The sequence below is a fragment of the Mustela lutreola genome, chromosome 6, assembly GCF_030435805.1.
Source record: "Mustela lutreola isolate mMusLut2 chromosome 6, mMusLut2.pri, whole genome shotgun sequence".
Classification (NCBI taxonomy): Eukaryota; Metazoa; Chordata; class Mammalia; order Carnivora; family Mustelidae; genus Mustela; species Mustela lutreola.
In genome coordinates this window covers 91,271,624-91,294,869 of record NC_081295.1, presented here as the reverse complement: position 1 = coordinate 91,294,869, position 23,246 = coordinate 91,271,624, and the positions used below count along the sequence as shown (strand labels likewise).

Genomic DNA, 23,246 nt, shown 5'->3' with positions numbered 1-23,246 from the left:
TTTGTACCTACAGTGTCCAGGGTATACTGGTTAAACAAAACAAAACAAAAAACCCCATAAAAACAGAACTAAAATAGAAAAATCAGATATATAATGAGACAGGACATATGAGCAAGTATATTAAAAAAGTATATAGCCTCCTCTCTAGATGTTGAAGTTATGTATGCAGGTTTAAATTTATTTAAAAATACAGTACTTAGCATGACTAAGGAAATAAAAGACAGGGTTCAGAATTTTGGCTGAGAATTGAAACTGTTTTTTTCTAAATGGAAACTCTAGATTGAAAATTCAAACACCTGACACTGAGAATTCCAAAAATAGGTTTAGCAGCATGTTAGACAAAACTGAATGAAGAGGGGCGCCTGGGTGGCTCAGTGGTTAAGCCGCTGCCTTTGGCTCAGGTCATGATCTCAGGGTCCTAGGATCGAGTCCCGCATCGGGCTCTCTGCTCAGCGGGGAGCCTGCTTCCTCCTCTCTCTCTGCCTGCCTCTCTGCCTACTTGTGATTTCTCTCTGTCAAAATAAATAAATAAAATCTTTAAAAAAAAAAAAAAAACTGAATGAAGAATTAGTTAATTAGAAGCTGGATGAGAAAAGAAAATATCCAGAATGAACCACAGAAAGGTAAAAGGATGGAAAATATAGAGGACAGTCTAAAAGACCACAGGAAATAGAAAGTTTAAAGGAATAGAGCAGAAGCAATATACAAGGGGATGGTGGGTGAGATCTTTCAAAAAACTGATGAAAGACATCAATCCATATATTCAATAAGCCCTAGGCTCCTCCCTTAATTATCTAAATCAGAATAAGTCAAAAGAAATCTACACCTATTAGAGTAAGACTAAAAAGCACATGTTTTCTATTAGAGCAGAAATAAAAGCTGAAAATCCAAGATAAGGAGAAGAACTTGAAAACAGACAAAAACACAGATTAGCTTCAAGGGGGCAATAATTAGATATAGTGTCAATTTCTCAGTGGAAACAAGGGAAGCCAGAAGACAATAGAATTCTTCAGAGGGCTGAAAGAAAACAACAGCCAACTTATTATTCAACACCCCTCTGGATTATTCAAGAGGGAAAATGAAATATATACATTTTTAGACTAATAAAAACTGAGGGAATTAATCACCAGCAGACCCACATTAATAGGATATTTTTGAAGCAGAAGGAAATAATCCCAAATGAAAAGTTAGAGAGACAGAAAGGAATGGAGACCATTGAAAATGGTAAACATGTGGATACATGTAAAATAATATTGGCTGTGTAGAAAAATAATAATATAATAGTGCTTAAGGGGAGTTAAGGTCCTAAGGTCCTTCCCTATATTTTGGGGGAAAAGAGTAAAAAAATCATTTAATATTAGGATTTGTTAAGAAGGCATGCTGTACTCTTTGAGTAACTTCTAAAAAGTATAAAAGGGTGAATAACTTCTAAATTAATAGAGGAGGATAGCTGAATAAAATAATTCTAGCAGGAGGCAAAGAAAGGAGAGAAGAAGCAATATAGATTAGGTAGGACATATAGAAAGCACTTAGTAAGGTGGCAGATTTAAGCCCAAATATAAAAATTATATTATTATATGTCAAATGACTAAAATTTCCCATTTAAAATGCAAAATTTTTCAGATTTTCAGACTTATTTTGGATAAGACCCAAAATTCAACTATACACTGTTTATGTAGCTGTAACTAAACTATAGAAAGAATGGTAAAGGATGAGAAAAGGTATAACATATAAGACTAACAAAACAAAACTTTATTAGAGCCATATTAAATAATAGGTTTGAAAGCATTACTAGATATAAAGAGAGATACTTCACAATGATACAATTCACTAGGAAGATACAATTTTATATTTGCATGCACCTAATAACTTGGCATCAAAACATACAAAGAAAAAATTGACAGAACCATATTATTGTACTCCAGATTCCTTCTCTGCCTTCCTGGGGTCACAGAAGCTGGGTATTTCAGCTGTTAGGGCCCGCTCTCAGAAATATCTGGTTCACTTGTGGAATTGTTTGTGGATATGGAGCCATCTTGGCTAAATTACTTGTCTTATATGCAAAGAATGTGTGTGGCAGATACTATCAGAGCTTTGCCTCATCTTCCAGGTACTCATTGTTTTTGTTTTTCCACATAGCTACCTGGTAGCTTCCAACTGTAACCAGCAGAAACTTTTATTTTTTTATTTTTATTTTATTTTAAATTTATTTATTTATTTGTCAGAGAGAGAGGTAGAGGGAGAAAGAGCATGAACAGGGGAAGCAGAAGGCAGAGGGAGGAGCAGGTTCTTCACTGAGCAAGGAGACGGATGTGGGACTCCATCCCAGGACCCTGGAATCATGACCCGAGCCAAAGGCAGACGATCAACTGACTGAGCCACCCAGGCATCCTGCACCTGAAACTTTTATACCCGAGCCTGCGCCTGCATGTAGGACTTTCCAAAAGGTCAGAGGCAAGTGCTCCCGGGAGCAACCCTCAAACAATGGCTGGTGTGAGCCAGATGAGAAATAGCTCCTACTCCTTTGCTCTTCAAGGAAACTCAGAGATGTGCATTTTTCCAATGTCTTCCCAGAGACCTCCAGCAAGATTGACCTTCGATTGCCCACAGGGATAACTGACTTGATATAATTCCCCCCATCTTTTTTTTTTCTATCTTCACTTTCCTGCTTGAATTCCCTACTTCTCTCCTGTTATTTCTTAAGATCACCTTCCAAATGAAGTATATCCAAATAGTTTTCTTAGGGTCTACTTCTAGGGAAACTCACACTGAAATAATATTCCTTGTTTTAATAAAAACATTATCAACCCCTGCAATGTTGCTTGGCTCTAAGGTGGTCTCCATTCCTTCATCCCGTCTTCTTGACCTGTCCTTATCCATGACATCATGTGTATCTTTCACTTGGACTGTTGTGACAGTGGTTTTCTGCCACCATATTTTCCCTCCCATTGCTTCTCCACAGGCAGCCTCAGTAACCTTCCTGTTAGGCACAGAGCTCATCTTTGCATACTTTCTACTCCAGTATCTTCAGTGGCTTTCCATTGCCAACAACAGAAAATTCCAGTACTCAGCTTGGCATGGGAAGTCCACTGTGATCTAGCTCCAGTTCACTTTTCCGGTCACTCCCCATTCTCCTCTGCTTTCTTTCCAAAGCCTGTGCTCATTTCTCAGCCACCTTCACTTGTGGGCAATAGTCCTCATGCTCTACCATTGCCTATTATGTGAGTCACAAGTCCATAAGCCATCCTTCAAGGCTCAGTTCAAATGACAGCACTGTGAAGCCTTCCTGATGTCTCACATTAGTCTTTGCGATTTTCCCATAGTGCCTCAAACTTGGTGACTGCTGGTGGATTTTAAGAACAGACGATATGAAATCCTCAAGAACAAAATTCCTAGGTCCTCCTCATTGGGTTACCTGTAAGACAAATGTGTTGTGTAATTTGGGGTCAGTCCCTTACCCTGTTTGGCTCATAGTTACTACAACTGCACAGTAAGTACTTCCATCTAGAATCTGTGTTTCTCCAAGGAAGAATGGGGTCCAATTCTTTATTTTATTTCCAATAGAGTGAACAAACAGAGTTATATGAGTTTCAGGTGTACAATGTAGTGATTCAACACTTCCGTACAACACACAGTGCTCATCAAAAGTGCTCTCCTTCATCCCCATTATCTATTTCCCCCACCCCACCTCCCCTTTGGTAACCATCAGTTTGTTCTCTATAGTTAAGAGTCTGTTTCTTGGCTTATCTCTCTCTCTCTCTTTTTTCTTTGCTCACTTGTTTTGTTCCTTAAATTCCACAGATGAGTGCGATTGTATGGTATTTGTCTTTTCCCGACTGACTTATTTCTTTTGGTATTACATTTGCTAGCTCCACCCATGTCATGGCAGATGGCAAAATTTCATTTAGGTCACATTTAGGTCTTTTTTATGGCTGAATAGTATTTCATCATCTCTCTCTCTCTCATGTGTTCTTTTTATATATGTATCTTTTTTTCTTGTATGAGATTTATTTTTCTTATTTAAATTCAATTAATTAACATATAATGTATTATTTGCTTCAGGGGTACAGGTCTGTGATTCATCAGTCTTATATGATACCAGAGCTCATTACAACACATACCCTCCCCAATGTCCATCACCCATTCACTCTATCCTCCCACCCCTCCCCCCATCCCTCCAGCAACCCTGAGTTTGTTTCCTATGATTAAGAGTCTCTCAGTTTGTCTCCCTCTCTGGTTTTGTCTTGTTTTATTTATTTATTTATTTAGGTCTCTTCCCCTATAATCCTCTGTTTTGTTTCTTATTTATTTATTTATTTATTTATTTGACAGACAGAGGTCACAAGTAGGCAGAGAGGCAGGCAGAGAGAGAAGGGGGGAAGCAGGCTCCCCACTGAGCAGAGAGCCCGATGCGGGACTCGATCCCAGGACCCTGAGATCGTGACCTGAGCCGAAGGCAGCGGCTTAACCCACTGAGCCACCCAGGCGCCCCGCCTCTGATTTGTTTCTTAAATTCCACATATCAGTGAGATGATATGATAATTGTCTTTCTCTGATTGACTTATTTCGCTTAGCATAATACCCTCCATTCACGTTGTTGCAAATGGCAAATTTTGGTTTTTTATGGCTACATAGTATTCATATATATATATATATATATATATATATATATATATATATATAATCTTCTTTATCCAGTCATCTGTTGATGGACATTTGGGCTCTTTCCAAAGTTTGGCTATTGTGAACACTGCTGCTATAAACATTGGGGTGTGGGTGCCCCTTCAGATCACTACATTTATATTTTTGGGGTAAATACCCAGTAGTGCAATTGCTGGGTCATAGGGTAGCTCTATTTTCAACTTTTTGAGGAACCTCCATACTGTTTTCCAGAGTGGCTGCACCAGTTTGCATTCCCACCAACAGTGTAAGTGGGTTCCCCTTTCTCTGCATCCTCACCAACACCTGTTGTTTCCTGACTTGTTAATTTTAACCATTCTGACTGGTGTGAGGTGGCATCTCACTGTGGTTTTGATTTGTATTTCCCTGATGCCAAGTGATGTGGAGCACTTTTTCATGTGTCTCTTGGCCATCTGGATGTCTTCTTTGCAAAAATGTCTGTTCATGTTCTCTGCTCATTTCTTGATTGGATTATTTGTTCTTTGGGTGTTGAGTTTGATAAGTTCTTTATAGATTTTGGATACTAGCCCTTTATCTGACATGTCATTTGCAAATATCTTCTCCCATTCTGTTGGTTGTCTTTTGGTTTTATCCTCAGTTTCCTTTGCTGTGCAAAAGCTTTTGATCTTGATGAAGTCCCAGTAGCTCATTTTGCCTTTGTTTCCCTTGCCTTTGGAGTATCTAGGAAGAAGTTGCTGTGGCTGAGGTTGAAGAGGTTGCTGCCTGTGTTCTCCAGGATTTTGATGGGTTCCTGTCTCACATTGAGGTCTTTCATCCATTTTGAGTCTATTTTTGTGTATGGTGTAAGGAAGTGGTCCAATTTCATTCTTCTGCATGTGGATGTCCAATTTTTCAAACATCATTTGTTGAAGAAACTGTCTCTTTTCCATTGGACATTCTTTCCTGCTTTGTTGAATATTAGTTGACCATGGAGTTGAGGGTCCATTTCTGGGTTCTCTATTTTGTTCCATTGATCTATGTGTCTGTTTTTGTGCTAGTACCATACAGTCTTGATGATTACAACTTTGTAATAGAATTTGAAGGCTCGAATTGTGATGCCACCAGCTTTGATTTTCTCTTTCAACATCCTCTGGCTATTCAGGGTCTTTTCTGGTTCCATACAAATTTTGGGATTATTTGTTCCAGTTCTGTGAAAAAAGTTGATGGTATTTTGATAGCGATTGCACCGAATGTATAGATTGCTCTAGGTAGCATAGACATTTTCACAATATTTGGTTTTCCAACCCATGAGCATGGAACATTTTTCCATTTCTTTGTATCTTCCTCAATTTATTTCATGAGTATTCTATATTTTCTGAGTACAGGTCCTTTACCTCTTTGGTTAGGTTTATTCCTAGTTATCTTATGGTTTGGGGTGCAATTATAAATGGGATAGACTCCTTAATTTCTCTTTCTTCTGTCTTGCTGTTGGTGTATAGAACTGCAACTGATTTCTGTGCATTTGTTTTTATATCCTGCCACTTTGCTGAATTCCTGTATGAGTTCTAACAATATTGGGTGGAGTTTTTTGGGTTTTCCACATAGAGTGTCATGTCATCTGCAAAGAGTGAGAGTTCAAGTTCTTCTTTACCAGTTCGGGTGCCTTTTGTTTCTTTCTGTTCTCTGATTGCTGAGGCTAGGACTTTTAGTACTATGTTGAACAGCAGTGGTAATAGTGGTCAGCCCTACCATGTTCCTGACCTTAGGGGATAAGTTCTCAGTTTTTCCCCATTGAGAATGATATTCATTGTGGGTTTTTCATAGATGCCTTTATGATATTGAAGTATGTCCCTCCATCCCTACACTGTGGAGAGTTTTAATCAGGAAAGGATACTATACTTTGTCAGTGTTTTTTCTGCATCTCTTGAGAGGACCATATGGTTCTTGTTGTTTCTTTTATTTATGTATCACATTGATTGATTCGCGGATGTTGAACCAACCTTGCAGTTCAGGAATAAATTCCACTTGTCATGGTGAATAATCCTTTTAATGTACTGTTGGATCCTATTGGCTAGTATTTTGGTGAGAATTTTCACATCCATGTTCCTCAGTGATATTGGTTTGTAATTCTTTGTGGTGAGGTTTTTGTCTGGTTTTGGGATCAAGGTAATTCTGGCCTTATAAAAAGAGTTTGGAAGTTTTCCTTCCATTTTGATTATTTTGAAACAGCTTCAGAAGAATAGGTATTAATCCTTCTTTAAATGTTTGGTAGAGTTCCTCTGGGAAGCCAGCTGGCCCTGGGCTCTTGTTTCTTCAGAGATTTTTGATTACTGCTTCAATTTCCTTGTTGGTTATGGGTTTGTTTGGGTTTTCTATTGCTTCCTGTTTCAGTTTTGGTAGTTTATACATCTCTTGGAATGCATCCATTCCTTCCAGATTGCCTAATTTGTTGGCATACAGTTGCTCATAATTCATTCTTATAATTGCTTGTATTTTTTCAGTGTTGGTTGTGATCTCCCCTTTTTCATTCTTGATGTTTGAGTCCTCTTGATTTGAGTCCTTTCTCTTTTCTTTTTGAGAAGTCTGGCCAGGGGTTTATCAATCTTATTAATTATTTCAAAGAACCAGCTCCTAGTTTCATTGATCTGTTCTACTGTTCCTTTGGTTTCTATTTCATTGATTTCTGATCTCTTCTCCTGTTGGGTTTAGGCTTTATCTGCTGTTCTTTCTCCAACACCTTTAGGTATAGGGCTAGGTTGTGTATTTGAGACCATTCTTCTTTCTTGAGAAAGGTTTATAGTGCTAAATACTTCTCTTTTAGGACTGTCTTTGCTGCATCCCAAAGATTTTGAAGAGTTGTGTTTTCATTTTCATTTGTTTCCATGAATTTTTAAAATTCTTCTTTAATTTTCTGGTTGACCCATTCATTCTTCAGTAGGGCACTTTTAGCTCCATGTATTTGAGTTCTTTCCAGTTTTCCTCTTGTGACTGAGTTCCAGTTTCAAAGCATTGTGGTCTGAAAATATGCAGGGAATGATCCCAATCTTCTGGTTCCTGTAGAGACCTGATTTGTGACCCAGGATGTGATCTGTTTTGGAGAATGGTCCATGTGCCCTCGAGAAGAATATGTATTCTCTTGCTTTGGGATGCAATGTTCTGAATATATCCGTGAAGTCCATCTGGTCTAGTGTGTCATTCAAAGCCCTTATTTCCTTATTGGTCTTCTGCTTAGATGATCTGCCCATTGCAGTGCAGAGGGTGTTTAAGTTCCCCACTATTATTGTAGCATTATTGAAGTGTTTCTTTGATTTTGTTATTAATTGGCTTACATAATTGGCTGCTCCTACATTAGGGGCATAAACGTTAGTGATTGTTAGATCTTCTTGTTGTATAGACCCTGTAATTATGATATAGTGTCCTTCCTCATCTCTTATTACAGTCTTTCATTTAAAATCTAATTTGTCTGACATAGGATTGACACCCCAGCTTTCTTTTGATGTTCATTAACATGATAAATGGTTTTCTATCCCCTCACTTTACATCTGGAGGTGTCTTTGGGTCTAAAATGAGCCTGTTGCAGACAGCATATTGATGGTTATTGCTTTTTTATCCAATCTGATACCCTGTGTCTTTTGAGTGGGACATTTAGCCCATTTACATTCATATCTCACGCATTCTTTATCCATTCATCTATCAATGGACAGAGGAGTGTAATTCTTCATTGTGTAAACTGCCTTGTGCATTTTGGGATTATTTAGCATCCCTGGCCCATGGCATCCACTGCCAGACCACCTTTCATCATTGTTACAATAAAAAAGACTAACACGTTTTCAAATGCTCTAGGAGTATCTTCACTAGACTGGGTGGTGCCTCAGGATCTGCCAGTTTGGATATTCTTAGAATCCTCTGGTTGGTCTGTAGGGACCACTAGTGGCCCTACAGCTTTCTGTACCATCCAGAGGCCTGAACGGTAGGTGATGGGGAAAAAGCTGGAACCAAACCATCACCTGGTATCTGAGGACAGAACTAGTGTTCAGTGTCCCAGTCTTCAAAGGGGCACAAACTCCCAGCTGGTTCTGGCTGACTTCCCAACCTGTGGAGTTTCAGTCTGCCCTGATGGAGAGGAGACCAGAGAGTAGGTGATGTTCCTGGTGAGGAAAGGGCCACCCACATCCATGAGTAGGGACCAGCTGGGGCCAGCAGAGCAAGGGCTAAGACTTGGAGAGCACCATGAGTGATCAGAGGAGTTGCAAGAGCAAGCTGAAAAGTCAGTTTTCTTATGCAGGCTGTCTCAGGAGGCTGGTGAGGTGGATGGGGGACTGCTGTGACTCGGAGAGCAGGACAGGGCTCAAGACTGATCATCAGGCTTGTGGGCAGTGGTTATGGGCAATAGGATGGCTGTGACCTCCAGCACTGTTGCTGGAGGAGGTTGCAAACACACCTGGTTGTCCAGTCTTGCCAGTGGCGGAGGGAGGGGGCCAAGAAAGATTGCTGTGTTCAGGAGAGATGAGCACTGATGAGGGATGACACAACTGAAGAGCAGCCATTCCTCAGAGTTGTTTGTGGCTGGGGCTCTGGGGCAACCAGAATGTTGCCCAATGTTGAAAGCTCAGGGTGAGTTTTTGGGAGGTTCTGGGAATTGCTCCACTCACTAATTCACCGAGTCATCCATCCCACAAGCATCTCCGGGGCTGGAATGAGACCACCCGGATCTTGTACATGTCCTGGGACCATAGTTCCCCTGGTGTGAGTTGCCAGAGCCTTGGTGACTAGCAAAGGAGGAACGTGGCAGGAGAAGAATTTGTTAATATTTATTTAGCGCAGTCCAGGAGATGCTGCTCTGAGTTGAGACGACTGGCCTCAAGCAGGTGAGGGGCAGGAAGGAGGAGGGCAGGTGAGGATAATGCTGGATAGAGTACCCTCCCACCCCTGAGCTCATGACCGCGACCACCCTGCACATTAGAGGCTCCGCTTTCCCCTGTTTTGCAGATGAGCAGAGGCTCATCCTTGCCTTCAAAAGGGCATTTCTCCACATTCTTCCAGCTTGAGCTGCCCTGAGACTCTCCACTGGCCCTTGCTGTGATGTCTGCGATCTTGGGATCTCAGGTGGCGGCTGCCAGAGCGGGAGGCCAGCAGCTTCTGGGCCCCGTCTGCTCCTTCTGGCAGCAACACCTGGCCTCAGCAGGAAACCATACATGGTTTTGCCACAAGCCTGGTTATACAGCTGGCCTCCTTGAATCTGCTTGCTCTCAGGCAAACCAATAAAACCTAATCTTTGAACTTTCCACACCAAGGACCGAGGTTTGGTAACTCCACTGTGCACCTAAGCATGCTAGCTAACATACTTTAACATGAGTTCATGTCAGGTGTCTGGCACTGGTCTCAGCAATTCGGCTAGGTTAACGCATTGGCTCCTCTACCAGTCTGGGAGGTAGGTACCATTGTTAGTTTCATTTTACAGATGAGGAGGCAGACTTATGCTCCTCTACCAGTCTGGGAGGTAGGTACCATTGTTAGCTTCATTTTACAGATGAGGAGGCAGACTTATGCCTGTAGTCGCACGGCTGATAAAGGGCAAATCAGAGTTCAAATCTGGGCATGCTGGCTCCGAGGTTCCAGAAGTGTGGTCAGGGGCTGGCTGAAGTGGACTGCTCCCTCTGAGTTAAGGATACCTGGATTTGGGTCTCCAAAGCCTGCCGTGGAATTTCAGCAAATTAGCTATGTGCCCTGAAACACATCCCTTACTCTCCTGAATATCCGTTTTCCTCCTGGTTGAATGGAAGGATTGACATGCATGATCCCAACTCGGTTCCAGCTCTGACATTTCAAGAGGCTTCATCAGGCTAAAATAAGCAGCAAGAGGCACGTTGCGGTTACGAAAGGGAGCCTGGGACGTGCGTGCGCGGAAGCTGGGAGGCTCTCCCTGGTGAGGAAGCATAGAGGGCTAATTGCGAGCACATGAGCTCAGCTGGGGGCCACTTTCTCCCCTCTGTGTCCACAGCTGGCTGTGAGTCACTGACGGGTCACTGGCCACAGCAGGGCTGCTGGAGACAGGGCAGGCCCAGAGCACGGACAGAACATAAGTCCAACCTGGTCCCAGCCTCAGGGGCCCCAGGGCGTGTTCTTCCCAGTCCCTGTCTAGATGCTACCACAGTCTGGTTAGAAAATGCTCCATCTCTGTCTCCCTGAGCAGAACACCACTTTCTATCTCAGCTCTGTCAGTCCTGGCCCCTGTGTTGCTCACCATCCTTCTCTGAGCCAGGGGTGGGATAGAGGCAGGTAACACTACAATTCCTCCGCGGCAAGGTCACAGGGCAGCTGCTGGGGAAGAGCGGTGAGGGAGGGGAGGGATCATGAGCATGCGCTGGACCTACATCTCAGGCTTCCAAACATGCTGGGGGGAGCTCAGACCCAGGGCACCAGCCCCGCCCACCCCACCCTTTGCAGGCCAGAGGTGACACCAGGTGCCAAGTTCTTCCTTCTCAATCCCATCCCCAGCCCCGAGGAGGAAGCTGCCACAGGAGCATTGACCTCAGGACAGATTGATGCCAAGGGGTCATCCCCAGGGAAAGTAGCTCAAAGGGGGTGATCTTTTTGGGAAGAGTGAGAGGCGAATCAGGATGGAGCTGCTCCCAAGACACCTCCGTCCTCGCCCTGCTGTAAATGTTATCCAGCACGACACGTTCGGCGTTGCTGGATGGATTAGAAGTGTGCTTTTCTGTAAGTGTGTGTGTGGCAGGCGTCTCGGGGTCCATGGCTCTTTGTCCTCCTGGGGTCTGACTCCGATGCAATTCTGAGACACAGGTCAGCTGTCAGCAACCTCCTACTCATGTATGAATACTCGGTAGTAATCATCCTCATTCATTCATTCATTCATTCATTCATTCACATAACAGCTCCACATAAGTGCTCTTCCTGGTTCTACTTAAACTCATCCAGAGAAACTCACCGTCTTCTGAGGCAGCCTGGTCCACACTGTGACCATCTGACTTCTAAAATCTTACTATTGATGATCTGAAATCTGACTCCCTAGGCTGACCTTCTGCTGGTGCTGGTGCTCCTGCTCCCTCTGGCCCTGGAGAACCTACATACGGCAGCCCTTGGACCGTTCAAGGCACCTCTTTCCTCCCTCTTTGGATGTTTATGGAGCTCCTACAATGGGCCAGATACAAGGAAAACAATAGTAAGCAATAGTACATAGGGCCCTTAACCTCACGCTGCTTACAGTTTCTTAGGGAGACAGCACAAAGAGAACATTCACATAGGTAAAGCTACTTCTGGTAAGTGCTACCCCAAGACCAGGGCTGGGTGGCAGACAGAGCATATAACCGTGGGACATAATTGCCAGAGAGGTCAGAAAAGGCTTCTCTGAGGAAGTAGAGCTGTAGCTTAAATAGGCACAAGAAAGTTGCCAGTAGGCAAAGGTTATGGCTAGAGCAGGGACCTCCCAGATGCCAGAGTCTTTTGTTTTGGGGGCTAAACATCCTTGTGGTAGTTCCTCCTATGATGGAGTTTCTAGATCCCTCCCCACCCTGTCACTCTGTCAGCGTCCCCTTCAGGGGGAGATCTCCAGGTCTGGACCCATGGCTCCTGAACAGTCTGGCCAGCTCAGAGCCTGGGGGCTGCCCCCTCTCTTCTAGCTGGCTGCTCTCCTTCCATTAGCACAGCTCAGATCTGCATATTCATTGCTCCCTAAGGGACAAGTCCCCTCCCAGGAATGATCCCCCAAATCCATCTTACTTGTGGGCCCCCCCAGCCTGTGTCTGAGCTGTTTGACATCTGACTTTGTGTTGGAGACCTTGTGTTGGGGTACAAACTCTCATCTCTGACGTGGCCTGTTTGTTCCAGTCCAGCAGGGTCTGTTCTGAGTCTAGATTCTGCTGCTGGCTGTGGTGTACAGGGATGTATTCCCCGTGAATGTGACCGGCAGGGAATTTGAACGTCCTGTCAGCCCATCCTGGACAAGGTACTGGCAGGTGAGATCTCAGAGTGTATGGGGGAGGGGGTGACAGGGAAGGCAAGGGGCTTGAGAGCTTGGGAAGGGAGGGTTTGGAGCATCATCCACCCTGGCTCCAGAAAGAGGTGCTTAGGGCCTGAGGCCTACACTAGGATGGAGCCACACTGTCCTGTGATCTCTGACCCCCTGTCCTGTGCCTTTCTGCAGCCCTCGTCAATACAGCCCAAGGAGTGGGCGAGCTGCATGTGCGCACGCGTGTGGCATGTCCATATCCGTCTGGGTCTGTGGGTGTGGAGTGTGTGAACATGTGTGCCTTGTCCAACCAGGCCTTGCTGTTGGCTCGCAGCCATCTTTTGCCATTAGTAATTGTGTCCCTTGGGAGACACAGCCCCTTGGGGGGTAGCCAGGTCATCACAGGCCAGGTCCCACCAGGCCTGCCTTGTCTAATAGCCCTACCAGGCAGTCCCGTTTACCCTCCTGCCTTTGTCTACCTACAGGTTCCTCACTCACCACCCTAGACCCTCAGGGAGCTGACCTGGCAAGTGGGCAAGACCCCCCCCCACACCATCCAGTCCTTTACTCCTGTCCACAGGTCACCCTGCCCCTGGTGCTAGCCCCCCTGGCCCCTCTCCTCACTTCCTCCTCTTTTCAGACTCAGCTGAGACATGGTCTCCTTTAGGAAGCCCTCCCCGATCCACCTCTGTGTTCTCACAGACTAGAGGCCCTGACAGGGCAGGGCCCCTGTGGTATTTATTATGGTGTCAGAGGCTAAAACTCAATATATCCTATTAGACAAATGAAACAGTAACTTCTCTGGGCTTCATATTTCTTATCTGTAAAATGAAAATAATACTGTTTGGACACACAGGGTTCTGAAGCGGGCGGTGGGAAATGGCGCACATGATTATCCTACTGACGGGCCGGACACACAGCAGAGGCCCCAAAAGAGGCCCCTCACTTCCCTGCCCTTCAATGTTTGTGGATTCCTGTTCTTTTCTATTTAAAAATATTGTACATTTTTGTATTTCTTTTCATTCTGAAGCCTGACTGGCTTCTCAGAGTTCAAGTCGCCCTTCAAATGTCACCTCCCCCTGAAGATGGTCTTAGACGACGCCATCTGAAACTGCCCCAGCCACCCCAACACTCTCCCCTCCTGTAGTCTTACCACAACCTGAACTTTTGTTTTTTCTTTCTTTTAAGATTTTATTTATTTATTTAACACACAGAGAGAGCACAAGATGGGGAGTAGCAGGCAGAAGAGGGAGAAATAGGCTCCCCACAGAGCAGGGGGAGCCCAATGTGGGACTCGATCCCAGGACCCTGGAATCATGACCTGAGCCAAAGGCAGTCGCTTAACCAACTGAGCCACTTAGGTGCCCTGAACGTTCATCTTTTCTGATTTGTTGCTCAGCGGTCATTGCTCCCTAGAATGTGAGTACCATGAGGGCAGAGACTGGCTGATTTTTCCGCTCCTGAAACCCCAGTGCCCGGAGCTGTGCCTGGGGCAGAACAGAGATCCAGGAGTTTCCAAGGCCAAGGCAGTGAAGTCTCCAGGGGACAAATGCCAGTGTGTGGGTGTTTGGGATAGAGGATGGTAAGGTTCCCTAAATTGGGAAAATTGGTCTCTCTGGGGCTGGGCAGGTGTGCCTGGGGGTGTCAGTGAGGGGACTGCACTCCTTTGCCTGGTGACCCTGGGTGGCTGGGCTGAACACAAGCCTTTCTCAGCACTGCTGAGCACGGTCTATCTGTTGGCGAAGAGGGGCTGGGTACTTTGGCAGTTCTTCCATTCTGGAGGGACCCGCCCTGCTGCCCTGTGTTGGGACCCCAGGCCCAGTCCTGCTTCTTTTTGGCGCCATCTTTCTTCCCTCTATGGCACCCACTCCCCTCCTCATCTGACCTTCCTCTTTTTTTTTTTTTTTTCCTTTTAAAGATTTTATTTATTTTTTTGACAGACAAAGATCACAAGTAGGCAGAGAGGCAGGCAGAGAGAGAGGAGAAAGCAGGCTCCCCGATGAGAAGAGAGCCTGATGTGGGGCTCGATTCCAGGACCCTGAGATCATGACCTGAGCCAAAGGCAGAGGCTTTAACCCACTGAGCCACCCAGGCGCCCCTGGCCCTCCTCTTACCAGTGCCTGATAGGCCCTCTCCCACCTGCCTTCCCCATTGGCACCAAATTCTCGCACCCGCAGCCTCAGTGGTGCTGGGGGGTTCCCTGGGTCTCCTGCAGTGGGGTACAAAATCCCAGTTGGGTTTTCTGGTGCCCAGCCCCCTACAGCTCAGCCACTTCGGGGCCCTTACCAGGCCCCCAACCCCGGCCATTCTCCTCGTCCTAGATATAGTGAGAGGGATTCCAGAAAATAGCTGCAGAAGCTCCTGCCGTAGTGCTGCCCATCCTACTGGGGAAGGGCCCTCTCTGTCTCTACTCATCCTGTCCTTCCTCCAGCTGAGGGGCCCAGCACCAGAGAAGCCCCATGACTTCTGGCTGGGGTGTGACAGGGGTGGGTAAGGAGGGTGGTGAGCATTTGATAGTTCCTGCTTTGGACCCAGGCTCCTGCCCAGCCTCACCGGACTTACCCAGTGTTGAGAGAACGCCCCCTATCTGTTAGACCTCCTTGCCCTGTTACCCCGGGGCCCTTGCTCCCTATACCTGGAAGGCCCACAATCACTGCTTCATGCTCAGAGCCCAGTTCAAGAGCTCTCAGCCATGGGAGGACCCCAGAATGCTTGCAAGGGAAGGATTTCAGGGTTCAGAGGTTTATGAGGTATGCTCTCTGGAGCGCTCTGGAGCTGATCTGTGTGTGTGTGTGTGTGTGTGTGTGTGTGTGTGTGTGTGTGAGATGGACTGGGGTTCTGGGCCCCCACTCCTATTTTGACCATAGAACCCCAAACATTTTCTGTGTTACTAGTGGAGATGCCACTTAAGTTACTATTTAAACAGAAGGATCCATTACTTAGGGTGGAAAAAGAAAGGTTTAAAAACCAGGGAAACTGGACAAAAGTCCTTTTACATATGGGGAAACTGAGGCCCAGAGGAGCGTAGGGCTTCTCAAGGTCACAGTGGGATCAGTGGCAGTGCTGGTACCATACAAGGCCATCTGGCTCATAGGCTGACGTTCTTGCCAAGACCAGGCTGAAATATCCCTCTCAGGAGGTGGCAGTTGGGGGTGGGGTGCCAGGAAGGCCCATCCAGAGAAGTGGGTTAAGGTCACAACCTCCCCACTCCACGGGCCCCCTATGAAAGGCCTGCAAGAAGAGTTGCATTGGAAAAGTGGCTCAACTCTTTCTTCTTCTTCTTCTTCTTCTTTTTTTTTTTTTAATTTTATTTATTTATTTGACAGAGAGATAGGGAAAGAGCCCAAGTACTAGAATGGCAGGCAGAGGGAGAGGGAGAAGCAGGCTCTCCGCCAAGCAGGGAGCCCAATATTGGGCTTAATCTTAGGATCCTGGAATTATGACTCAAGCCAAAGGCAGGTGCTTAACCAACTGAGCTGCCCAGGCACCCCTGGGAAGGTGGTTTGATTCTTAACTGGAGGCTTGAGGGCTTGAAGTGGGAAGGGGCAGGAGGAGGAAGTGTGGAGAGGGAGCAAGGGACAGGGATTCATCCTTTGGGTCACTTGCACCCACTTCCCCACTCAAAGCACCAAAGGCCCTCCTGCCAGGTTGAGACTGCTTCTACATTCTCCCATGGTCACTCTGACAGGTGTCCATAAGAGGAGGAAGCCTGCTCAGTGGTCCTCCCCCACCCCACAGCCCATGACCCACTGGAAGCAGCCTCTGTTTCCAAATACCTGAGTTCCAAGCAGAGGGAGCTTGTGCCAGGCATGGACTGGGCTGGGTAGCTTTCAGGTGATAACTTCTGGGGTGGGAAAGCTGTGAAGAAGAGAATGGGGATTTCAGTCTCAGGGGTCCTGTGGACACCCTACTGACAACAGCAGAAAGGGCACAGTAGGGGGCCCTGTGGCACTCACAGTGTCTCCCCTCAGGGTCCAGATGGGCACCTGGGAAAATGTTGTTGGATGAATGAGTGCGTCCATCTCCCCCCCCCAACCCCCAAAGTCACCAGCTCCTCCCTCACTCCACACCTCTGTCCTTTAGAAACTACAAGGACTGAGTTATTCTTAGTAGGTTTCATTCATCAAAGTGTGACCAACCGTGTCCTGGGAGGAATGCCTGGGTGTTGCCAGAGCCAGAGGGCTGGAGTGGGGTGCAAAGGCCCCATCTCAGAAGAGAACCCAATGCCTTCAAGGAGCTCCAGGCTGAGGGGGAGACACAGCCTTGCTCTCAGGGAGCCCCAGTTTGAGGGGAGACACAGCCCTGCCCTCAGGGAGCCCTAGTCTGAGGGGGGAAACCACCCTGCCCTAGGGGAGCTTCCTGTGATGGAGGGTGCTACCTCCACAACCCAGTTCCCTAGCCCTCAGTAAGATCCTAGACTAAAGGGAGAGATCTAATATCCTGCCCTCAAGGAAACTTTAGTTTCATGGCAGAAAAGCAGTTGTCATCCCTGCTGAGGAAGGCACACCCAAGGCGCAGATTGAAACTGAAGATGAAAAAAAAATGGGGTACAAGAGGGTTTTCCAGAGGCATGTGCAGCTCCCCAACCACCGCATGTGGGAAGTCTAAAGAAGGGCTCCCAGGGTCACTCACCTGGGCAGGCTTACCAAGAAACGTGCAGACTTCCAGGGGGTGGCATTAGTGCAGACAAAAATCCTGGCTCCTGAGGAAAGGTTAAAGGCAAGGCCAAGTGGACTGGTCTCAATCAGGGGTCTCAAACCCAAATGCCGTTGGGGACTAGTCTAACCACACTGACCTTTGACACTGGGGAGGGCAATCAGACAGCTCACACTGTCAGCTCTCATATTCAATAAAAACAAACAAACAAAAAAACCCCAAAAAACACATACTCATTGCCGGCCAAACAAAACCTCACTAAAGATTAAACCTGGCCCAAGGCCACGCGTCTGCAACCCCCTGGACATCAGGAAAGAATTCCTGATAGAGGAAAGGGCCCCTGGTTTGGATAAAGAAGCTGACAGCCAAGTTGCTCCTCCTGCTGCCCGGCCACAGGGCCTGGCTTCTGGGTCTCTGGGCCTCTCCCACCCTTCCTGGGAGGCAAGACTTTTTAGCCCCTCCTCACTAGCTCCCTTCTGACCCACAGGCCACAGCTGGTGGGCCTTCCGGCCTCCCAGGGGGGTTCCAGGTCTGCGATGGGAAATTTCCCTGTCAGAGGAAGAAGCCTGTGGGGTGGGTCGTAAGCCCTGAAATAAGCCGAGCTGGGAGTTCTGGCTGGGTGGCCTTCCCAGAGACAGCCTTCAATTTTCTGTGCCTCAAGTCCAAAATGGGGATACTCTTGCCGTGGTGCCCTTAACTGGGCAGTTACTTTCCACGGACCTCAGTGTCCTTGTCAACGAAACGGGTCCTACCTCCTCCCCACTCTTACGGACAGACAACTCACGGCTATTGGCTCACGGGGGGGGGGGGGGGGGGAGGCTCGGATCTCCCAAGTCCTGCTCCTTCCCTCTCTCCATCACAGGTGGGGTCTCAGGGCTCTCTTCTGGGGCAGTTTAGGAAGCCGACAGGAGGCGTCGGCGGGCAAAGCCAACGCGCGCGCTCCTGAGGACTGGGGACGGGGACGGGTTCTGGGACCGGGGAGGGGCGGCCTAATTAGGATGCGTTGGCCCAGCGCAGCAGAGCGCCGCGGAGAAGAGCGGCGGTGGGTAATTAGAGCGCATTAGCCGTGCCCCTGCAATCCTGTAATTTCTCCGCGCGCTCCGGGTGCGTGGTAGGAGGTGAAGCGATGCGAGCTCGGCTCTGAGTCAGACTCTCCGAAGCCTGGGTGGGGACGCAGGGGGCGGCAGAGGCCGTGGAGAAAAGACTTCTGCCGCGGGAGGCGCCATCGCCTTCCCCTGGCGCGGAGTCACCTGTCCCGGGGCTGCTTGCCAGGCGCCCCACTTCCGCGGGGACGGGAGGGCGTGGCCAGGGGGAGGCGTGACCTGCACCTCCCCTGGCTTCCAGGGGGCGCTCTTGGGTCCCGCGGATCTTCCCGGGGCATTGAGTGGTGTCCCTGCATGTGGCCCGCTCCCCGCGCGCAGGTGGACTGAAAGAGATGAAGATGCAAAGCGCGAGGCAGAGACTCCCCAAATTCCGTCAGAGTAGGGCAATAGATCTAGGAGGGCGAAAGAAAAAAAAAAAAAAAAAAAAGGAGACAGAAAGACGGCAGAAGGGAATGGAGACGCATGTTTTACCTGAGCCCTGAAATCAATTCTTGGGGGGCGGGGAGGAGCCAGTGGGGGGCGGAGGCTGGGAGGGGAGTTTATTTATTAGCCAGATTAGCCAGTATTAATGGGGAGCAGTGGTGGCCGGCGGCGGCAGGGACATAGCTGGCATAGCTGGCATAGCGGCGGGGCCTCCCGCGGCGCGGGGCTCTGCCGGCTTCAAAGGGGCTTAAAGAGGCCGGTGGTGGCACTGCCACGGCCCCGCGGGGGAGGGCGTGGGCGCAGGCGGTGGGGGAGAAGGCGGCCATTGTGCACCAAGGGATTAGGGATCTGGCCTGGAAGGAATTTTAAACTGCTGCGAGCCAGCGCCCCAGGACTCCCCTCCCGCTCCACCACCACTCTCCTGAGCTGGAGCACGCTGTAATGTTTACCTGCATTTTGGTGTCTGGGGGTCCTTCCCCTTCCTTCTTCCCTTAGATTGGATGCATCTAGAGTTGTCAGCTTTGACAAGTAAAAATACAGGATGTCCGGTTAAATTTGAATTCCAAATAAGCAATGGATACTTTTTTTAGTATAAGTACGCCCCATATGTTGTATGGGCTATACTTACACTAAAACATCATTCATCGTTTATCTGAAATTCAAATTTAACTGGACATCTTGTAATTTTTTCTAGCAGTACTGAAGTCACTGAATGTCTAATCCATGTCTGCAACAGATTGAGGGCTCCAGAAGGATTCTATGTGGCCGCGTGTCTCTACCCTCAGACGAAGTTTCTTGAAGCCCCGTACTCTTTCTCCCTTCAGAATGGAGCTTTGATGATAGAACACGTCTCCATCGGAGTGGGATCTTCCCGAGGACGAGCCGAATTTCAGACTGGAGCTAGTAGGTCAATGTCTGAGTCCCCTTCATCGCAGCACCACGGGGCTTTACCCTCAGGCAAGGCCTGTGTGCTTTGGTGGGGGGCGTGTCTGTCTCCTCCCTCAGGCAGGTGGATGGCCTCCCCCCATTAGTATAGTTCCCTGCCCACAGGGGGCGCTAAGGGCCCGGAGCACTGACCTACAGATGGATGGGTCCTGGTTTTTGTCGCTCAGGGCAGGTAGGTTCTCTCGGGTGGATGCACCTGGGGATTTGGGGGGTGGAGCCCCCAATCCTGTGTAGCTTCTGACTTGGTCCTTCCTCTGGCAGTCGAGGCAAAAGGCATGCGGGGGCCAGAGGCTGTGGCCAGCATTGTGGGAGAAGCTCTAAGTCTGGTTATGCAGTTTATGCCGGGAAGGGCCAGTGTGGCTCTCAGTACAGAAGCCCCCTCCCCTCCCCCGGCGGCCCCCCCCCCCCCCCGCCCCATAACCATGGCAGCCAAGCCCCCATCCTCCATTAGCCTCACTAAAGCCAACTGCCCAGCCTTTGCCTGTTCCATTCTCCCTGTCCAAAGCACCTGCTCTTCCGATCCTCAAGGACATGTGATGTCTCACCCCTTCTGGATGCCCTGGTCTTCAGCAGACTGGGTACCACCAGGTATACTGTTTATGCCCCAGTGTTGGCGGCAGGGGTCTTATGGTGAAAAGAGCCCTCCACCTATTCCCTCCTTCCTCACTAGCCTAGGGCCACAGGGGCCAAAGAGTGGCCAAGGGCAAGGGTGGGAAACTCGGAAAGGTTGGGGAGTGTTTGTGGGAGGAGAGTAAAGAAGCCTCTGCCACCATCTCCTCCCTGTCCATCCCCGGTAGCCCCTTCCCAAATCCCTTCATCCCCTGGAGCCTCTCAACTCTTTTCCCTTAAAGCTGAGGGAAGCTGGGGAGAAGTCCTTTCCCACGGTCCCAGCCTCAACAACCCTCCCCCCCTGCTCCTTTGGCCACAACCACCTCAGCCTCTGCAGAGTGCTGGCCTGGCCCACCCCGTCCCTGCAGGGCCCCCTCCTTGTGCTGGGGCGCCCGCTTCCGTGAGTGGCATCATCACCCCATTCCTCAGTCTGCCCAGTCATCAGGTTGGCAATTAGCTACTTCCTCTCAGCAGCATGAGGCCACCGAACGTCACAGCCCCTCCCCCGGCCAGCGGCGGGCGGGAGTGCTGGGGGTGCCCCCCACACTTTGTAGTATGTGCCAAGTCCTGGCATGACCCCCCCGCCCCTGCTCCAAACCACTGAGTGCTGAGGTAATGAGCCTCCCATGTAGGGAGCCGGGTGCTCCCTGTATTCCTGGGGGCGGGAGAAGCTGCAGGGCTGCCTCCTCCTCCGTGTCACCCCATCCCATTGGATGAGGACACTCCCGCTGCCTGGGTGGGGCCAGCTCAAGGGCTCCCATGGCCAGAGCAGGCGGGGCCTCACACTCAGGTGTCTCTGTCCCCAGATGTAGGCTGCTTTTACCAGGCTCTTACCTGGGGGCCAGGAGTCTGGAAACGGAGGATCGTGGCAGTTCTGTGGTAAGGGGAGAGAAGCGGGGAGTCACGCCACAGACACCCAAACATGAACACCCGCAGGGGCTGACACATCTGTGCCTAGGCACAGTCATAGATACAACCTGTGCAATGCACATCCCACCGCAGCTCTGCCCTCTGCCTTCTTGTGTGTCCAACGGGCAGCCCCGCTGGAGCTACACCTTCGAGCCCAGACAGCCCCACCCTCCAGACGTGCACACAGACCCGCCAGCATTCTCAGAGATGCAGTAAACTCACGGCCACGCCAAACCCAAAACCAGGACACTGCAGAGAAGTCCAGGAGGGTGGGAGGAGAAGGATAGACCACCCCCTAATTTGTCCGGCCACCCCACGGGCCAGGGGGTCTTCCTGGGGAAGAATGGGAACAAGATCACACTTGGAGGGGGTGTGCGTGGTGGGCAGGTGGGCTGCTGTGAGAGCAGCTGTGGTCTGAGCGAGGAGGAGCCGGTAGGCTGTGGATTTCCAGGGAGAATAAAAAAATGCCGACAGACGTAAACACGTGTGTAATTTTAGACAGGCTGTTTAACTCCTTAGGACCCCCGCAATAACATCTGTAAAATGGGGATGAGGAGAACCCCATTTAAACTTGGTTGGGAGGGTTAAATGAGATCGGTGGCTCCGAGCGGGCCCTAAGTTAACAAGACTATGGAGGAGACTCTGCCAATGTCCTGTCTGTGCTTGGGGGGTTTGCCTAAAAGAACTGTCCTAGGAAATTAACAGCCCTCATTCTGGGCCTTAACCTGAACATGCACTTGCCTCTTTCTCTCTCCCCCTTAGTCTGGGCATGGTGGCTGACTGGGTGCTAGTGGGGCCTGGGGCGGGGTCTGGGAGGGGCTGGCTACCTGCCCCACCCCTACCTGCCTGGCAGGGCGGGAGGTGAGGACTGGCTTCCAGCCCAGAGAGGGTATGAGTCAGTCAGAGCCTCCCAATCCAAGCAGATGCTGAGCAGGGGATGGGAGCTTGGGTGGAGGGGCTTTCTAGGAACATTACTGGAAAAGGACCTGGGAATAGGCGTTGCCACCCAGAACCGCTTCCTCAGCCTACCAGCCCTGGCCCAGCTAAGCAAATAGCCTCGTCCTTGCTTCGCCCAGCTCACCCTCGGGAGTTGTGAGGCAAGGCCCCACTTGCCCACCCCCGGTAGCCCCAAGTACGTCCTCAGCCACAGCAAGGAGCTGGGCCGCTGGGTGCCATGCTGCCTTACCACCCTCTTCAGCAGGGCCAGCAGGGTCCCTAAAGCCCTGCGCACAGGGGCACTCAGGCACACCTGCTCACGTCCACGTGCCCACAGCCACGGAAGCTCAGACAGGGACACCAATGTGGACATGCCCTGGCAAGCACGTGCACACACACACTGTGCTCCCTCTTGCTGTATACACCCATACAAACACTCATGTACACTCACATACAAACGTGCTGAGTCATAATCACTTGTTGGGAGAATGTGTCCCTCCGGAGAAAGGTTGAAGTCCTAACCCCCAGTATCTGGGAACTTGACCTTCATTGGAAAAAGAGTCTGGGTAGATGTATTAAGGTTGAGATGATATCTCAGGGAATTAGGGGAGAACCCCAAATCCAGTGACTACTGTTCTCTTAGGGAGAGAGAAAATTGGAGACACAGAGACATGGAGACATACAGGGAAGAAGGTCAGAGACAGAGGAGGCAGAAATGGTAGAGAGGCAGCTCAAAGCCAGAGAACCCTAAGGACTGCCCGCCACCACCAGAAGCCAGTGGAGAGACATGCAAGACCCTCCCTCGGAGCGTCCAGAATAAAGAAAGCCTGCCAACGCCTGGGTTTCAGACTCTGGCCTCCTCAACTATGAGAGATTAAATTCCTGTTGTTTTAAGCCACCAAGTCTGCCACAGTTTGTTATGGAAGCCCTAGGAAATGAATATAATCACACTCACACACACGCACATGCACACACAATCACACACATGACTGGCTCTGGGTTAGGTGATGAGGTTGGTGGAGTTCCCTTTGGGTATGCCTCTGTGTCTGTCCTTCCCCTGTGAGTGGCCAGTGGAC

General features: G+C 49.0%; 1 protein-coding gene across 1 annotated transcript; it reads right to left on the bottom strand.

The window, feature by feature from the left end:
• Window positions 1-1,731: 1,731 nt before the first annotated feature.
• Window positions 1,732-20,739, bottom strand: LOC131834630 (putative uncharacterized protein encoded by LINC03040). The gene is given in 6 exon segments (XM_059179305.1): window positions 1,732-3,415; window positions 11,570-11,772; window positions 16,366-16,447; window positions 17,222-18,384; window positions 18,387-18,480; window positions 20,672-20,739. Coding segments are annotated over 3 exon segments (312 nt in total). The 3' UTR covers window positions 1,732-3,415; window positions 11,570-11,772; window positions 16,366-16,447; window positions 17,222-18,234.
• Between the last annotated feature and the right edge of the window lie 2,507 nt (window positions 20,740-23,246).